At 31.6% G+C, this 18,170-nt stretch overlaps 3 protein-coding genes across 3 annotated transcripts; 2 read left to right on the top strand and 1 right to left on the bottom strand.

Annotated features, from left to right (window-relative positions):
- Positions 1–3,193, top strand: LOC134243865 (uncharacterized). The gene is made up of 4 exons (XM_062726090.1): positions 1–176; positions 2,281–2,419; positions 2,643–2,777; positions 3,087–3,193. Exons 1-4 carry the CDS (start codon positions 125–127, stop codon positions 3,118–3,120), a joined length of 360 nt encoding a protein of 119 aa, XP_062582074.1. The 5' UTR covers positions 1–124; the 3' UTR covers positions 3,121–3,193.
- A 304-nt stretch (positions 3,194–3,497) lies between these two features.
- On the bottom strand, positions 3,498–11,701 carry LOC134243876 (xylosyl- and glucuronyltransferase LARGE1-like). The gene is made up of 17 exons (XM_062726103.1): positions 11,537–11,701; positions 10,849–10,943; positions 10,494–10,596; positions 9,961–10,066; positions 9,606–9,777; positions 9,364–9,398; positions 9,084–9,179; positions 8,604–8,687; positions 8,374–8,457; positions 6,851–7,012; positions 5,977–6,285; positions 5,703–5,858; positions 5,445–5,551; positions 4,988–5,060; positions 4,489–4,613; positions 4,218–4,316; positions 3,498–3,935 (listed from the first exon to the last, which is right to left on the bottom strand). The coding sequence occupies exons 1-17, from the start codon at positions 11,575–11,577 to the stop codon at positions 3,848–3,850; spliced, it is 1,935 nt and encodes a 644-aa protein (XP_062582087.1). The 5' UTR covers positions 11,578–11,701; the 3' UTR covers positions 3,498–3,847.
- A 1,320-nt stretch (positions 11,702–13,021) lies between these two features.
- On the top strand, positions 13,022–17,203 carry LOC134243877 (peroxisomal membrane protein PEX16-like). Its single transcript, XM_062726104.1, has 9 exons — positions 13,022–13,083; positions 13,894–13,975; positions 14,353–14,486; positions 14,747–14,864; positions 15,193–15,310; positions 15,429–15,578; positions 16,695–16,767; positions 16,858–16,977; positions 17,077–17,203. The coding sequence occupies exons 1-9, from the start codon at positions 13,022–13,024 to the stop codon at positions 17,201–17,203; spliced, it is 984 nt and encodes a 327-aa protein (XP_062582088.1).
- Positions 17,204–18,170: the final 967 nt, after the last annotated feature.

An 18,170-nucleotide genomic window follows, 5' to 3' on the forward strand; every position in this document is an offset into this window, starting at 1 on the left:
CATGCACTTGTCTCAGTAGATAATGGATAATCTGTGAAAGAGTCCCGTGACATCCCGAATGGCTATAGATTTATCGGAACCAATCATCACGGATCCCACAGAACGTTAGAATCATTTACATGGCATGTTTGCTTTTCTTGTCGTCTGGGTATTTTGGATGTTTTTCAAAGTTGGCGGTAAGTACTTTTTTTTTTTTTTTTTTTTTTTTTTTTTTTTTTTTGCAAATGATGCAATAAGTAAACAATTTTGAACAAAAATCATCGTCTTTTTACTGGCAAAAAATAAATAAATAAATAAAAATAAGAAGCAGAGCGAGAGATTTAATTTTTTTAGAGTAATGTAGACAAGACAAGTAAATTAAGTTTCCTGCAAAAATAAATAAACAAATAAATAAATACAAAAATTAAAATACTCCAGAGTATTGTCCAATTGAAACCTTTGTACAATTGAAAATTTTTAAGAACTTTCTTTTAGATATTTAATTTGTACAAAATAAAAATTTTGCAACAGCTGATTTGAGTATTGGGAACTGTAGCAGAGCAAGTAAGTATATATATAACAATTTCATCTGAAAAGACTCCAACATATAAGATAAGCATTTTTCCCGCGATATCAACGTAAAATATTTTCAAATTAGATTATTGCTAAATAAGCACTATCAAGTCACTATGCCAAAATCTCTATTTAATAAAAAAGATAGGGAGAGAGAATATACATCATATATTTCTGACTACTTGAATAAACATTTAGATAACTTCATGATACAAGCCCGTAAGAAGAAATTTCATTTGGTGATGAGAAGGGGGGGGGGCAAACATTTTCAGTTTTGGGGAACCAAATAATTATCCTTGACCAATTAAGGTTATCAGACTTATTTCTAAGGCACAAGCATTGAGGGATTATGTCCCCCTCCCACACCCATGACCTTTGGAATGAAATTAACCTCGAATAAAATCTAAACAATTTTTAGGAAGTTGAGTCATTATTCATATTTAGAAAGAAGAAAAAATATCTATAGGTCTCCTGATTTATTAAAATAAACATAACTGCTCTAGTTTGGTACATTGAAAGTTTTAAATGCGGGAATCAAGATAATATGAGTAATAAGACTTTTTAAAATTTACATTCAAGTATTAGTACATGTACTTTACTTCATTCAGAATGATTTATCACTCCCCTTTCCATTGCTTATTACTATTCTCAAACCTTCAATAACGTTTGTGAGTTATCTTTCAAAGCGAATTCTCCTTTTTACGGACTTCTTTAGGTATAACGGTCGTACGGGGGGGTCTAATTCTTATTTAAATTACTTTCAAACAAAACATCTCTTCACCTAGGTATTGATGAACACAGCAATATCAGTAGAACTATATTATTTACGTGAATGAACGAAAATCCGCATGATTTTATTTCTCTTTCATTAGCGGGAGGACAGATCCTAGAATTTTCTGTTGTCTTTTTTACTGATCCACTAATCAGTCAAATGAAAATAAGATATAAAGAATAGAATATTTAATATGATTTGTTTTGCATATCAACTTTTATTAATGTTGCATCAGTTCAACAGCGAATCCCTGTGGAAATCTTGATCAGAGACATTTGAGAGAATAAAGTGGTTTGTGATGATACGTTTTGTGAATATTGCAGGGATTTTGTTTTAAATGATTCTGAGAAATCTATCAGTTTTTATTAATCCCTGAAATTTCGTGTTTTTTTATTATTGTATTCGATTTAGACAGATATATTACATCATCTTTATGATGTCTGTAAAAATTCTCGCGTACCACATTCTGCACTTCTAAAAATTAATTGTATGTCAAGTGTATATTTTACTATTCCAACGAAAATTTCTCCAATATTAATCACATGATGGGACTTCAATTGATTTACATGAAGAACATGCATTAACCTGATACATCCATGGTAATAACTTAATTTGTTTCATCTGCATGGTAGATACTAGTAAATAAGACAGTTCTAAAAGCCTGTCCATAATCGGAACAAATCCAAGGCTTCATTTGTGTCCACCAACACTCCCGTTCTTTCCGGTCGGTGAGAGAAACAAGTGATTAAGATTTTCCACAACTCTTTTAAGACATTAATTAATTTCTTCCTAAACAAGACCTTAAACAAGTCTCTGACATTATTGCAGTCAAGATATTCAAGCTCATACGCATTGATAATCGTTCTTTCTCGTACAGCGTAAAACTCCATTAATGTTCAAAGAGTTAAAATAAAAAGTTTTTTGTTTAAACTTAATTTCTCCCCGGTATTTTGCAGACGGTGTACAATGCCTGAAGAATGACGATATCGGGTACCGTCAGGGGAACATCTACTTCTGTAATGATCCGGATCTCAGCGAGTGTTGTGAGATGGACAGCGAGTTCACGTGTTGTGAACCCAATTACGTCAAAAATACGTAAGAACAAGGGAAAATAATGATCTACTTTACACCATTTTATGGCTGAGCCCAAAATTTCTGCCTAATGCTAAGTCATGCTCTAGGACATGTTCTAACCTATAGATCTTGTATATCTTTAAAACATCTTAAAATATCTTAATTTCTATTAAATAAAAACTTGAACCCAGGGTTATTGAAGTTTTCTTTTTAAATTGCTCTCTCTCTCTCTCTCTTTATACAGGCGAGAGCAGATAAAGTTATGGTGCAGTGTGTGTATCTTTCTTCTGATTATAGTGGCTGTGTACATGTGTCTACACAGAGATGTGCAGTGGATATCCAGTCAGACTGTACAGGAAAGCTTCGGCCTTAGAAACAGGTACCCTGTATAATATAGTGTAAATCAATTTTCATTTGCAAGAACTTTATTGTATATTTATAAATACACTGTAAATATACAAGAAAGTGCTGAAATAAGAATACTTTTTGTTTTTACTTGTATATATGTTTATATTACATGTAACATACATTAAAAACAGGCACTGTGTAAATGCCTGTTTATTTTGATTCACTTGAAAAGTTCTATTAGAAACAAATGAAAAAATTGCAAGAACCAGCTGAATCATGATGCATAGTGGATTTTACTTTTATTTTTACATTTCACATTTTATACATTTTCATATTTCAGATGTGAAGATGGCCCTTCAACTTCACAGACATAGTCCAGTAAAAACACTTGTAATTTGTTGTTATTTTTATTTTGCATTCAATAAATAACATTACTTATTTACTTTTTTCAAATCTTTCTATTGTTGTTTTTTATTATAAATAATGTTAAAAAAAAAATGCATGTTAAAAAAAATCAGATATATATGACACTGACAAGATAATGCAACCATTTATAATTGAAAGCCCTAAACAAAATAATAATAGTATACATGTATAAACACATTTTTAGAAAATAACTACATCAAAATGAAAAATACTGAAATGACAACAATTACAAAAACTTTAGTTGATTATCTTCAAACAGACTAAAAAAAACAAACTTCAAGATTTTTAATACTGTAAAAGCATATGATGTGATGCTATTTCTGTAAACTTAAAGAAAACAGTTGCTTTTCTCATGATCAGTTATTTAAAAATTGTATACGCATAAAAAAGTGAAAAATTTTGCAGTACATGTATAAAGAAAGTATTTATATAATACCAATGCATATTGTATTACTTCACTTCTTATATGCTAAGAAACAACACTTATTCATGAATTGCATTCACTCTTCACAACACTAGATATAGATGATGAACGTCACACTTCTTCAATGAGTTAGATGATGAGTTTTTTTGCAAACAAATAATTGTTAAATTCATTGCTAATTAGACTTGCTGCTTTGTGGTACTGTTACATTTTGATTGTTCAATTTGAGTTTCTAGTATTATATTCACCTTTCAGTCCACAGATAAATATTTTAAGGCCTTCAAACCATATTTTCTGGACAAATCTCGCTGGTATTCTCCTTTCAATGTTTTGAGGCAACTGCAAGAAAAGATTTTTGAGATTTTAAGCATCTTTTCTTTAGTAATATTGTTTTTCATTAATGTACATAACTATACTTTTTGGAATTCTACCCTAATCTTTTATTTTAAAAATGCAATATAGCTAATATTCACTGATATCACAAGGTGATGGACAACAGAAGGATGAATCAAATTAACAAATGATCAAATAAAGGGTTAACATGTGATAGTGTTTAAATTTATGTGCATAAACGGTGAAGAAAAAAAACCTCTAACATAATAAAGATAAAGCACTACTTACTTTCTATAGACTTGACTGTTGCGGAACTTTGTAATCTCCAAACTTGGTGCGTGGGGCATATGGATCATGAAGGCATTTGGCAAGACAACATATTTATATCTGAAACAATAGAGAGGCCAAGATACCTAAATCTGATTTGATATCATGGAAGACAACATACATATATCCAAAATGATATCAAAAGAAACTGTCTGTTTTCTCTTTAAGGTCTAAAAACAACATTTTAAAAAATTAAAAAATCTAAAATAGATAAAAAATCAATAATTCCTACTCTAATAAATCAAGGAGCATTGCATGGGAGACTTTGTTCCAACCAAAGCCGACAAATCGCTGGTCAAACTGGGGTACCCCCTTCTTCACAACAATGTATGGCTCGTAATCCTGCTCCCAGTTTACCTGTAAATAAAAAATACCATAATGTATACAAAATTAGCCTGGGCATAAACTATCTACATGTATATTGGTGATGCATTTACACAATAATTTGTATAATTGATATAAAGAAAAACTGTTGCAATTTGCATTCAAATTCTTCAAGTATAAATGCAAATCATGTACAAAATTAATAATAAAGTAAAATTTAATCATAAAGTAGTATATTTTTCAAACCTGTCTGATATAATTTTGGCACTCAAGAAATTTTCAAGAGTTTGAAGAGAATAAAATTATTATGATAGGTATATTAAAGAAGTTTTGAATGTTAAATACAGCAGTGAGAGAAATGTGCTTTGACTGAGCCACAAAGTATGAAATTAGTGAAAACTACTAACAGGGTACATTGTTGTGGCTGTCCGCCATACTGTGTAGTTTGTGGGAAGGTGCCCTTGGGGCCATACATCATATCTGAAAATTGTAAAATTGTTATTACTGTAGATCAAATTGTAAAATTGACTCTTTATTAGCAAGACATATTTTTCACGAATTGTTGTTTTCCTCTATATAATCGTAAGGAATACTTTTATACGCGAGAATGAAATTTTCGCGAGCTCATTGTTTCGCGTAATTACGCGAAAATAAAGTTCTCGCGAATAAAACGTGATTTACAGTATTTAATTCCAATCTTATTCAACTCCGTTATTCAACTCCGTATTACTGTATCAAATAAATGTAATCAAATTGGAGAAATATAATGCTTACATTCATTAGAATGTTGCTATTAAGTTATCACTAATCCAAAGTAATATTTATATGTATATTAATTGAAGTTTCCTAAGGATGTTTTAGTACCTGAAAGTGAATATTTCTCCACTATCGAGCTTTTTAAGAAGTTCGTCTTTACTAGATGGGAACTCAAATCTGTATCTTGGGGTTTCAAAAGCTGGTACAACCAAAGCCTGTAAAAAAACAAAGCTTAAAATAAATATCTGATTAACTGTTATAAATGACTAATCAAGAATACAGTATTCATCTTCAGCACTAGGAAAAATTTTTAACACCTTAAATATACATGTACAAATTTTTGTTTTCTAAATTCAGTAGACCAACCTTTTTTTCTTTCTCCATGTCAATCCTTGAGACAACACTTTTTAAATGATTATACAGGTCATACATGGGTAAGAAGTCGATATCCGTCAAAAACATGTGAGATGTCTGGGTGTTGTTAATTGCAACATTACGCAGATAGTTCACAGGATAGAATTGCTGAAATCAGACATAAAAATTTATAGAAGGGCAAGCAGTATTCACTGTCAGATACCAGGATAAATGTACAAATTATGAAAGAAGAATAAATGTATGGAAGTCAACTTGATTTACTTACCCCATCTTTATAGACAATATGGTAGCCAATATTTTTCCTCTTCATGAGTATTTCGGAGTCCTGAGCATACCTGAGGAACTGCTGGGCCTCTGCGTCAGACATGTACAGTGCGAGGCTGATGGGTCCCTCCCAGTGTTTACAGATAAGCTCCAGCATCTGGAGGCGATCCATACTGAGCTGGGCCACTAGGGTCACGTCGTACTCTGAGGGGGCGTAGTCATAATCCAGGTAGTACAGGTGTGTACGGTGGACCAAGGCACGCTCACGACGGAAATCGTAACATTCGTCATCCTCACTCAACGTGTTTGTCTAAAAAAGATGGTAAACAATACACAAGTAAAATCAAACAGAATATTAATAGATTCACTCGAAAGGCTGTTTGCCAGTGGGTAATAATATTAGTAACAGTCAGTTAGTGACCTAATACGGATTCATACAGGGTGTGAAATGGAAATCTGTATTGGGCGAGGAAAAGCCCACTACGGATTTCCATTTCACAAGTTGTACTTATGACTGTGTTATAATTTAATGAAGAAAAAATCTATATGCATATTATGAAAATATCAAGTTTTAATCCAATAACAATCAACATAATACCGGTATATCGTTACAAAAATTTTAACTAAACTACCTACGCAGAACGTTTCTTAGCCACTATTTTTATTTACAATAACAACGCTTCGAACGGAATCGCATGCCCGATTTTCATATTACGCCTTGACGGAGACATAATACAGAAAATTTCAGGGCGTCATGTGATAATCTTTTATCCAATCAGTAATCGACAAATTTGTCTGAAGCAGGATAAATGTAATTCCTTATGAATGGAATGACCTACAAAGGGAAATAACTTCAATTGAAAATTTCCCTATACCTCTTCCTTTGTTGGTGCGACTTCCTCAGGCTTTTCACATCCAAACAATTCCCTCCGAAGCAGGTTAGCATCATATTCCAAAAAAGTCAGGTGTAAATTTCTGAAATATTCTACATGCTTGTTTTTAACCTTAAACTTCTTTGGGGAATTCCAGTGAATAATCTGCGATGAAGAATGAATGAAAAAAAAATTGAAGTATAAATGGTCAAATCAGTGTGGTAGGAAAGTACATATAAACTTTAATATATCAATAGAAATTCTGTTTGTTTGTGACCTGACGTAAAATGCTTCCTCCCTCAAACAAGTTTAAATGTCTGTTTTATTGTCTAAAACCTAAGACGTACAACAAAACTCCATTATAACGAAGTCACTGGGACCTATGAAATTACTTTGTTATATCCGTAATTCGTTATAACCGTATAAGAAATTCATTAAATTTATATAGCTAGGGATCCAAGACGACTTCCCTTTATTCATGAATTCCCAATTTTCCGTGTTCGTACTAAATGAGTTTTACTGTATTCAATTAATTCTTTTCATCTTGTGTTTAAACTTTAAGAATAACTCTTTGTTAAAACATTACAAAAATGGACCTTTTTTTCCTTAAATTTTGTGCAATTTGGTTATTGTCCTTGATTTATGAAATTATCATCATTTTTAAGTTCTAACATTAAATCTGAATTCTACAGTGCAAATTTAACTGTAGTCAATGAAAACCGATTAAATTCCATTCAAGTAGAATTGTAACACATTTTGTGACAGAAGGTTTTTTAGATGAAAATGATCAGTTTTTCCATTTTGAACTATAACAGTACTGTTAATTTTGACAAGGCAGGTGTTGCACAAAAGGTTGTTTTTTGCAGTTAAATGTGTTATGCTTGTTCTGAAATATCTATTAAAAATGTCTTATGAATTTTATCAAACAAAGTTTGACAAATATAGTAATATATCTGAAAACAAATGAACATAACAATTTTCTAAAATTCAAATTTAATATCTGAAAATTTACATATACCCCCGCTTTTGATGTTCTTTTCTAAATATTCAAAATAAATTTGGCCTATTTGCTTAAAATCAGAAAAAAGTTTAAGACTTTAAAATAATTTTCTTGCTTATTGAATTTTTAATGCCAGAAAAATCACTTTTTATTAGTGCAGAAAGGTCAAATAATTGATTATGCGAAGCAATTTAAAACTTTTTCTTAGTCACAATTTTTAAGTCTTTTATTAAACAAACTTAGAGTTCATTTCGTTTCATGCTTTAATTGGATAAAAATATTGAAGGGAAAACAACAAAAATATAATTTTTAATTCAGACACAAATTTCAGTGCAAAAAGGTCATATTAAATGTACTGTAGTAAAATGCATTTTTTGATTTGAATTTTAATTAAGCTATGTATGTAGAAACTAAAAATATACTTGGCAAAAAAAGTTTAAGACTTTAAATATCAGGATTGAATGTCGTTAATAACACTGCTTAAAATTGAATGGAATTGTACAGATCTTTTGTATATTTAAATAACACCCACCAGGGCAGGCCAGGGAATGTGGTTCTTCCAGATTTTTCCTAAGTACCAGTCACTTTGATTCTCCACCAGACCAAGCACCTGCAGACAGGAAATGATCACTAGTTATCAAAACACACAGCAAGGAAAACTTATGATTATATCAGTATAATATCAATGCATATCAAGGTAGCTAGAGTGGGAAGATAGGTGATTTCAAGCTTGTAAATTTATTCTTTTTCTTGTACCTTTGTTCCTGTCAGGAAACTAAACATTTTCCACAGCTCTGCTATATCTGTGGCAAAGCTTACATCTGTATCCAGCACAATTACCTACAAAAAGCAACACATATGTTTGATAGAATTAAGAATTTACTGAAAACCAACTTTTATTCACCTGCAGGAAATATCTGCTATTTTTCAAAATATACGTTTTAGTGAAAGTATATATCTAAAACATGCATGCATAAAGATGAGTTTGATTATCTTTAACTTGTGAATTTCTATTGGCACCAACCATTAATTTTCCTGTGTATTTTTGTAGAAAGTTCCTTGTTCACAAAAATAATCCATTCAAAATTGATTGCAAACTAACAAATTGTGAATAAAATGATGCCAATAGTAGATGGTTTACAATTTATACTTTAACACTTTTAGTTCACATTTGCATTAAATTTTGCATTTCAAATTAAAGTTCAAATGTGAAGGAAACATTCTTACAATTCTGACCTTTTCCAATGAGGCTGATAAAATTTTTGGCAAGACCAATTTAAGCAACCCATATATACCAGAGTAATGTTTGTTAGGAATCCATTCTATGTCTTCCTGTCGAATACAAATTGAAATTACAGGTAATGTTATTTATGCAAGGATTCATTCATACATGACAATTAAAAGAGTACTTCTGAAAATGTACATTTTACACTTATTATTTACAGTACACAAGATTCAGCATTTTCTGCAAAGGAAAAAAAAGTATATGTTGAGAGGAAAATAAACACTTTATTACCTTCACTTTATCTGCATGGTAGAAACTTATTTTTACTGAAAATAAATAGAAAATATGCAAAATTAAGATTAACATTCAATTTAATATGCAAAATTCACATCATTTTACAGATAGACCCAACAGTAGCTATGCCTGATTTGGTACTAAGGTCTAATTTCTAACGTGTTTAATATACATGGCATACAGTAAGAAAACAGTAAGAAAACTGGTATAGCATTTGATGACAGACCAATTCTACAAACCATCAGGGACATTCCAAGTTTCAAACAGGTAGGTCAGGATGACTTGTGCCATGGTGTCGGATATGAAGTGGAAATGCAGCGGATTTTTACGATAAAACAGGACACTTTTGATCAGAGTTACGACATCTCTTGTTGACTTATGACCAGAGCACACAATGGCTACATGGATTTCCTACATAACAAAGAAATATATACATGTAAATATTTATGTATAATGAGTTAGATTTAATTAAAAGCTTGCTAAATTTATACTTAGATTGGATCATAATGCATTTCTAAGCATACTGAAAATTTAGAAATAGTTATATAATGTATAATGTACATGTATAGCAAATCTCTTTTAAAAACTGATTACCTCACATTTAGGGACTTCCTGATTAGAATCAACACAGTTTTTGGATGATTTAGGACTCTGTTCATCTGCATTGAGTTCAAACGCTGTCAACTCTGTACGAGTTAAGCTGCAAGATTAAATATCATGATAAATTAACATATCAGTACGAGATTATTTTTAAAATACATTTTTAATTACCGGGCATAAATATTTAGTACCAGCATGTAAAACAACATATAACAGTTAAAGTGATATTTCAAGAGTTATCTCCCTTAAATGTGTTGTACTTTCTCTAGAAAAACTGAAAACCCAGATGTAATGTTTCTTAAAGTCTCCTTATCTTTATTATCTACCATCTGTAAAAAACATGTTGGTAAAAAGTTGTGAATGAAGATGAAGATGCTATACTTTTCCTGGGTATAGGGATTTTGACCAATCTGAGTGCTGGCAAAAACTGTTCATTAACTTTGCATCATATTTATCATTGCTTAATTTGATTGATATCATGTTCAAGCACCAATACTGCATTACTTTCATGTAAGTGAAAACATTACCTGAGTTGTTTTTTGAGGGCTCTGTTGTCACTGCTGAGTTCCCTGAGTTTACTGGCAAACTTAAGTTCCAGCCTCTGGAACACTGCTTCATTAGCATACCCATCTGATACAACATATAGTAAAAGTTAGAGACATAAAACAGTGTATTAAGATTTAAATTGTTTAAATTGTATACTGCTTCTGTAAAGTTAAAAGTTAAATTACCAAATTCTAAAAAGGAAGCTTGATAAAGGAAATTCTGTCTTTACTTTAAAGTAATTTTTGTTGAAGTTTATTCACATACCTTTGATACATGTGTATATAAGAGTGCTGTGTACTTCAAAACGATGAAAATTACTGGAAAGAATATAATTACCATCTGAGGTGAGTGTTAGGTAGACCAATATGAGAGTAGGAAAAGCCCCTGCTATCAGCAGCAATACAAGTCCTTGTCTTGAAAGCCGGATCATTCTGAAACACATAATACCAATTGTAAAGATTCATGAATGTGATATCTCAAGCATATCCAAAAAAAATTGCTTACCACAGAACTTCATGTTCAATTTTCTAGAACAAGTATTTATCATGTTTATTATGCAGTAGTTTGGGCTCTATGTGTAGTGGACATCAACCTGTTCAGAGCAGCTTGCTACTGAACTGTGTCTCAGGACAAGCCCTCACCAACCTGGTCCTTAGGACAATATCATTTCAATGATAGAACGTTCTTTCTACTTACTATAGTGATGTAGAGGTCAAAGCCCTCTCTCAAAACATGCTCAGCACAGAACTCCATCTTACACTAATACATATTGTTCTTATGCAATCATAAACATTGCATCTAATCCACTCTTTGCTTCTATTTATAATAATGTAATATTGAACAGAGATATTAAATGATGAATTGACCGATGTGATCATTCATCATCATGTAGTTGTATGATGTTTTTTTACCACCTTAAATAAAAAGCACACACACACATACCCAAAAAAGTCACCATTTAACATCAAGCCACACACTGTATTTAGTATTTACCTAAATTATATCTGCAAAATAGATTACATGCCTGGTATCTTCTGCATCCTGTCTTCCTTGCTTGCTGTTCATACGTCTCAGCCTAAGTCCCTGGTTTTCTTCCAGTTCCTGTAATCAGATACATAAATAACAGTCCCTGTTACCTATGCATCTGATGGCAATTTCATAAATAGACCCGTAATTCCTAATTTATTCAATTTTTCATTTAAAAGGGGCTACAGATTTTCATTAAGTCGTACCATTTTTATTCTGAAACAAAATAAGAGAAATTATTACAATTAAATAAATCAAAATAAACAAAACCCGTATAAATAAAGATGAAAATGACAAAATCTCAGATATAAAGTCTCCTGCATGTATTGTACTTCATTCTGTACTGTGACTACTGTCCATTAGGTATGAATCCGAATAGTTCTATAGTCGACTTAACAAGAAATCTTTGAAAATGGCTACCAAAGCAAACGAAATTGTTAACCAAGCTTGGGAAAAGTATAAAAGATACGTATCAGATTTTCCGGAGACAGTCAGTCAGATAGAAGCAACTTCGAGAGTGCTTTCATACATAATAGCAGGTAATGATTAGCAATCTTCTCTGGTATGTTTTTGAAATAATCTATCTGTGCCTCGTGTGTCTACTTTCATTTTGAAACAGCGTTTCAAAGGTCTAGATAATGACCTAATCTGATTAATCTCACAAATTCCAAACAATCAGTGATTTAAAAAAGCTTCATTTTATCACAAATTGAAAAAAGAAAACAACAACCCCCACCCCCTACACACACCCCGAAAAAAAATTGCTTCCTCTTAGAAAGTCTTTGCCCCTCAAGACACTACTCATTATCAACGCAGGGTCTTTCCGGCAAGTCTTTACTTGTCACTTCCATGGTAGACGAGGCACCAAATGTAACAGAGAAAAGGGGAAATGCTCCAGATCAGGCTGTTATTCAAATGTTGGATGAGACCCCCTGAATTTCCAGTCAGTTGTTCTGTAAGCTGAGGTACCTGGCCATCAGTGATCAAACCCTGATGACCAAAACATATGTATGAAGGACTAGATATTTGAAAATATCTGCACATATTTGTGTTAACATAATATTTATTAAGGTCTTGCACATATTTATTGTTTCTTATTATTATTATTTTAACACAATATTGGAATTACATGAAATTTTATATTAAATGAATTTTTGAGAGAATTTTTGGAAATTTTTTTTACAGGATTTCTTTTGACGGATTTTCTCAAGAACGGTAAAAGATATCAATGTGAAACTTTCAGATGATATAGATGATAAAAAATACTATCCAGGACGCGACTTTTCGTTTGTCGTCATTACTTCCGCTCGCTACCGGAAGCTAATTCAAAAAGTCTAATTTTTAAAAATATTTTGTTTTTCAATATTTTTCGTTTATTTTTTGTATGTCGATAGAAACCTTTCTTATAATGCTTGCTATATAATTTGTTTTAATATGATAAACACTCTAGATATTAGCATTTAAAAATTTGAAGCGTTTCAAAATGGCGGCTCTCTCTGTCAACTCCGACATTTCGCAATCAAAGGTCCATTTGCTTGAAAGAAAGTAATAAGGACAAATGAAATATAAAGGTGAACTTGCAATTCTGTGTCTATAATTGGTTTTGGTTGATTCTCAAAGTAAAAAAAGAAAAGACTAAATGTGCAAATGAAATTCGATACCAAATATCTTTTGATTGCACCACGGAAAAGCAGCTCATTAATCATTGTTATAAGTAATAGTTATTCAAGAAGGATAACAATGAATACAGTGTTTAACGGTTTTTTTGCACATTTGTGCCATATTATACTAATAAAAAAGACAAAATAAGATAACATATTTTTTTTCTTAATGGAGTTTATATTAACAATTGTTTTATTATATCGATTCTTTTGCAAATTTTTTTTTTTTGGAATCTTTTCATGAATGTTTTTAACTAATCGGGATAGAGAAAACATGAAATTTATAGCCGTTTCACTGTTTTAACTTTCTTGCATACTATATGGAGTTTTATAAATCATCAAGTTTTAGGCTAAATGGACGGTTTTTTTTATTTCATTAAAGCTATCACACCTAGCTATCACACCTATTAAAGAGAACATTCAAAAGAAAAGTCGCGAAGATTAACTCGTGGCATTTGGCGCGAATTTATGAATAGTGACTAGGTTTCATAATTCTAAGACAAAAGCACTGTTATACAGAGGTATATACAAGGAGATTTAGAGCAGAGGTCCCGACAGCGTACGTAATAAGCGCTTTGGATTATCATGCTGCCGACTTGGATTCAATCCCTCTTGCGTGTAATATTTTTCTTTACCCTTTCAGCTAGATTTTACAAAAATATATCTAGTTTATATATATTTTTAATTTTTGAAGATTCACAAAGAGCTTGTGTAAAATCTATTGTCTCTTAAATGACACAATCATTAAGAATGCATCGAAGGTCCTTCCAAAGATTGTAAGTGAACTTTCAAGATCAGAGGAAGTGTTTTTTTTTCAGTCTAGAGTGTCTATTTTACTTTGTATGCAACACTTTTCTGCAATTGTTTTATTGTATCTTCTTTTGCAAAGGAACAAAGCCATAGAGAAAACATTATAGAGAAATTAATAAAACGTTGGAAGATGTAGACAAAATTGAGGATATGTAGAATGAGTATTTTGAAATATTCAAGTCTTCTGAGCTTCATATAATGTTTTTGAGAAAAAAATATTGTTGACTTACCAGAAAAATGTTAGATGATATTAAATTTCTCAATTTATGAACTAGCCATTTAATTTAACTTAATGTTTTATTTTATAGTATGATTATGATTATAATTATAATTCATTTTTTAGCCTGTGTCAGTGGAAAAGTTGAAAAGATGGCTGACTGTTTTGGAATATGGAGAAGTTTTTATAGAAATGGCAGCCTACAGGAAATTTGGAGAGACAGGGAAATGGATTCTTATTGTAATAATTCAACTCACAAAGTAAGAGAGATATAAAGCACCATTTCATTCCTGAGAAATTTTAAATTTCTTATCTTAAGTACATATTTCCCTCTTAAAATACAAGTGTATTGTGATGTATGTGTATAATTTTCAATAATAATGTGTGAAAACACACACATTTAGGCAATATCCATAATTCAGTAGGCATGTAAAAGTCAGGGTACATATTAAGAAGCAGGAAAAATTAATTTTACTTACATGGATGTTAAAAAAATGCATTGATTTTTCTGTATTTGAAGAGCAATATGGCGGCTTCTTTTACTTTGGAAACATCATGGAGGAATACAGCCATCCCCACCTATTGCACCATTAGACAGAGAGAAATACACCAAGCAGTTTAAACACAACCCAACAGAGGTCAGTGTACAGTGTAAAAATATTATTTGTTGTTCATGGTAATCAATGTCTCTTTATTGAACCATTTATAAATTTTCTGTCTTTGGCAAAAAATTTAAGTATACAAGTTTCTGAATTTCATTTCAAAAGCTGAACATTATCACAACCAGCTAAAATTAAAGTAATTGTGAACAAGAAGATACATCAAATGTGTTTTACATGTATTTGCGGTTTTATTTTTTGTTAACAAAAATGTTCTTATATTTCTTTGACTGAATACTTTAAAAAGAAATAAATCTAAATTTCTGATATGAGACTGATATTTAATTTTTTTTTTATTGTAAATAAGGAAATGCAAGAATTCCAAGAGAATTTGGATAGTGAGACAGTTGAACCAGTGAATGGAATGAGTGAGGTGACCTTTACCCTCAAGAGGTCAGGAAAGGTCATAAGGAGACTCTCAGCTGGTAAAAATATTAACTTGTCTGACAATTCACTATTATCATCATATCCAAAATGAAATCAGTTACCTAGGCTGTTTGATAATATTTCTGTTTAATGTATTTATTTTTTGCTTATTTATAGCTCCTCCCATCAATTTTCGTTCCTGGAAGCTCCCCAGCCAAGGGGACAGGGAGAAAGAGAGAGCCGGAGTCCGATTTTATGAAGCCACAAAGCTGTCCAAACAGCGACTCTGGGGAGAGACCTTGTACATAACCAGGCCACTCATTCACTGTATCCTCTGTTCTTTATTTACAGTATAATGTACATCACCAAATTCTGCTTCACCTTATTTTTTGTAAGATAAGTATTTGGTATTTAAAAGTTTTCAGGAATTCTTGTTATATTTGATTTTGAGTTTTTAGCTCTACTGGTCAGAGACCAGAAGAGCTTATGCGATAGTAATGCGTCCGGCGTCCGTCCGTCTGTCCGTCTGTCTGTCCGTCTGTCTGTAAACAATTTTTTAAAATGCTACTCCTCCTACAGTTTTGGTCTGATTTCAATATAACTTGGCACACAAGTAGAATACATTAAGATACATAATTCTGTGTATCAGTTTTTATTTTCGATGAACGGTGTTGCCGTGGTTACTAAAAATAGAAATTTCTGTGAAATTCTTTCAAAATGCTACTCCTCCTACAGTTTTGATCTGATTTCATTATAACTTGGCACACAAGTAGACTACACTAAGATACATAATTCTGTGTATCCGTTTTTATTTTCGATGAAGGGTGTTGCCGTGGTTACTAAAAATAGAAATTTCTGTGAAATTCTTTCAAAATGCTACTCCTCCTACAGTTTTAGTCCGATTTCATTATAACTTGGCACACAAGTAGACTACACTAAGATACATAATTCTGTGTATCGGTTTTTATTTTCGATGAACGGTGTTGCCGTGGTTACTAAAAATAGAAATTTCTGTGAAATTCTTTCAAAATGCTACTTTTCCTACAGTTTTGGTCTGATTTCAGTATAACTTGACACACAAGTAGACTACACTAAGATACATAATTCTGTATATCGGTTTTTGATTTCGATGAACGGTGTTGCCGTGGTTACTAAAAATAGAAATATCTGTAAAATTGTTTCAAAATGCTACTCCTCCTACAGTTTTGGTCTGATTTCAATATATCTTGGCACACAAGTAGACAACACTAAGAACATAAAGAGACTTTATCAACAATCATTATTCTATTTATTGCTGATGTAAAGTTTCAAATCCCAGCTGCTTAAGGACTTTTCTCTTCCTTTGCTATAAGTTCAAACCAGTAGAGCTTCAGTCTCGACAGAGACTTCTGGTTTTACTTGATTTTGATGCATAATTCTTGTGATTCCTTAATCATGATAAAGTATTTGGAATGTATGTGTGTGGGACCATGTCATGGAAACCATGGATCATGTCAGGAACCATTGATGTTGCCAGGTTTGAACACCTTTCCTGTTCACATGCCAAGTTTTGTTCATACTCCACTAAAAATGACTTAAATAACCTGTAGCATTTTACTTACTGTAGCTTGTGTATGATGGGTGATACTAAAGACCTGAATCCCCAGGAGAAGAGTGAAATCAAGAGGAGATCACTCCTGTTGTTATACTATTTGCTAAGGTCTCCATTTTTCGACACTTATTCCAAGTAAGTTGTTTGAGAACAAATACAAAATTGATGAACAACAGCTTTTTCTGTTTGTTTTAATACAGATAATGCTAAGCTGAAATATTTTTTCCCTAACAGAATGAAAATTTTATCGACCTTAAGAGTTATGGCAGACAATGTACCTGGTCTTGGAATATTATTGAGTGAGTATTTTTATTTTCTACAAAAACTGAAACAAATCATTTTTACACAGATACAGCAATAATTGTACTGCTCACCACTTTTACATGCGCCAAATAATATAATAAGACCTTCATGTATCTGGCGTATGAATATACATGCCTATTTTTGCGTTTATTCCATAAATTGCTTGAAAATCATACAATTTCAACAGTCCTATACATAGTTGCCAACTCACCCACTTTCGTCGGGTTACTTTTTGACCCTTAACCTGATTATTTTTTATGACACAGCAGGTCATGCTTATCGCCCGAATCCCCTATTCCCGGATTTGGTTCATAAATTAGGTTGTACTTTTAGCTTCCAGTTACAACCCAAGCTTGATCTACGTAAACAATGCTGAAGGCTATGTGCAGTAGGCCAGTATTTTATCAGTGCAGCTGTAAACAATTAACTGGGATTGTTTTGACAAATCAAAATCTAAAATGGCTTCCGATAGAACAAGCTTGTTATCAGGACCAGCAGGAACAAATTGAACAAAGAGAAAGAGAAAAAATATGTACATTTCAAGAAATCTTGGAAAACAACTTTTATTACTAAAATAAAGTGGAATAATGAAACAGTACATTTTTAAAACAGTAGTTAATTAAATTAATTAGGTAAGAGAGGAAATTTTAAAATTGGAATTGCTTTCAAATTTAGCACGAGGGACTAATATACTAACACCTGCACAAGTCAGAATATAAAAGTCCTTAAAAAGTGGTTATTGAATTTTTAGCATAAATGAAATGTTAATATTAAGCCATATATTTTTAAATACTTTTAAACATACTTTAAAAGTATACTGCTATTAGAAATAATATTTTACTTGTAAAATAAATTAATTTTTAGTGATATTGAATTTTGGCAGAAGGTTTATTTTTATCTGTGGTCAACTTGATTGTGTGTCAGAATCCCAAGGTTCACTTGGTGTTTACAGAAAACGACATAAGTTTTATTTTTATGTACAGTTCATAAACTTGTGAATTAATGTACCCATCTAAAATATGTGG

Source organism: Saccostrea cucullata, unplaced genomic scaffold, assembly GCF_032062105.1.
Source record: "Saccostrea cucullata isolate Sc308-1 unplaced genomic scaffold, CSIRO_AGI_Scuc_v1 ctg784, whole genome shotgun sequence".
In the NCBI taxonomy this organism is placed as follows: Eukaryota; Metazoa; Mollusca; class Bivalvia; order Ostreida; family Ostreidae; genus Saccostrea; species Saccostrea cuccullata.

What these genes read in the sequence shown, in the direction of transcription:
- LOC134243865 (XM_062726090.1), top strand. Translation starts at nt 125, where the DNA reads ATGTTTGCTTTTCTTGTCGTCTGGGTATTTTGGATGTTTTTCAAAGTT. An exon ending in CCCAATTACGTCAAAAATAC is followed by an intron (nt 2,420 to 2,642) that starts GTAAGAACAAGG and finishes CTCTTTATACAG; the next exon opens with GCGAGAGCAGATAAAGTTAT. An exon ending in AGCTTCGGCCTTAGAAACAG is followed by an intron (nt 2,778 to 3,086) that starts GTACCCTGTATA and finishes TTCATATTTCAG; the next exon opens with ATGTGAAGATGGCCCTTCAA.
- LOC134243876 (XM_062726103.1), bottom strand. Translation starts at nt 11,577, where the DNA reads ATGAACAGCAAGCAAGGAAGACAGGATGCAGAAGATACCAG. An exon ending in AGGAAGTCCCTAAATGTGAG is followed by an intron (nt 9,778 to 9,960) that starts GTAATCAGTTTT and finishes TTTGTTATGTAG; the next exon opens with GAAATCCATGTAGCCATTGT. An exon ending in GTTTCCTGACAGGAACAAAG is followed by an intron (nt 8,458 to 8,603) that starts GTACAAGAAAAA and finishes TCCTGTCTGCAG; the next exon opens with GTGCTTGGTCTGGTGGAGAA.
- LOC134243877 (XM_062726104.1), top strand. Translation starts at nt 13,022, where the DNA reads ATGGCGGCTCTCTCTGTCAACTCCGACATTTCGCAATCAAAGGTCCAT. An exon ending in GTCCATTTGCTTGAAAGAAA is followed by an intron (nt 13,084 to 13,893) that starts GTAATAAGGACA and finishes TAATTTTTGAAG; the next exon opens with ATTCACAAAGAGCTTGTGTA. An exon ending in GGAACCATTGATGTTGCCAG is followed by an intron (nt 16,768 to 16,857) that starts GTTTGAACACCT and finishes TACTTACTGTAG; the next exon opens with CTTGTGTATGATGGGTGATA.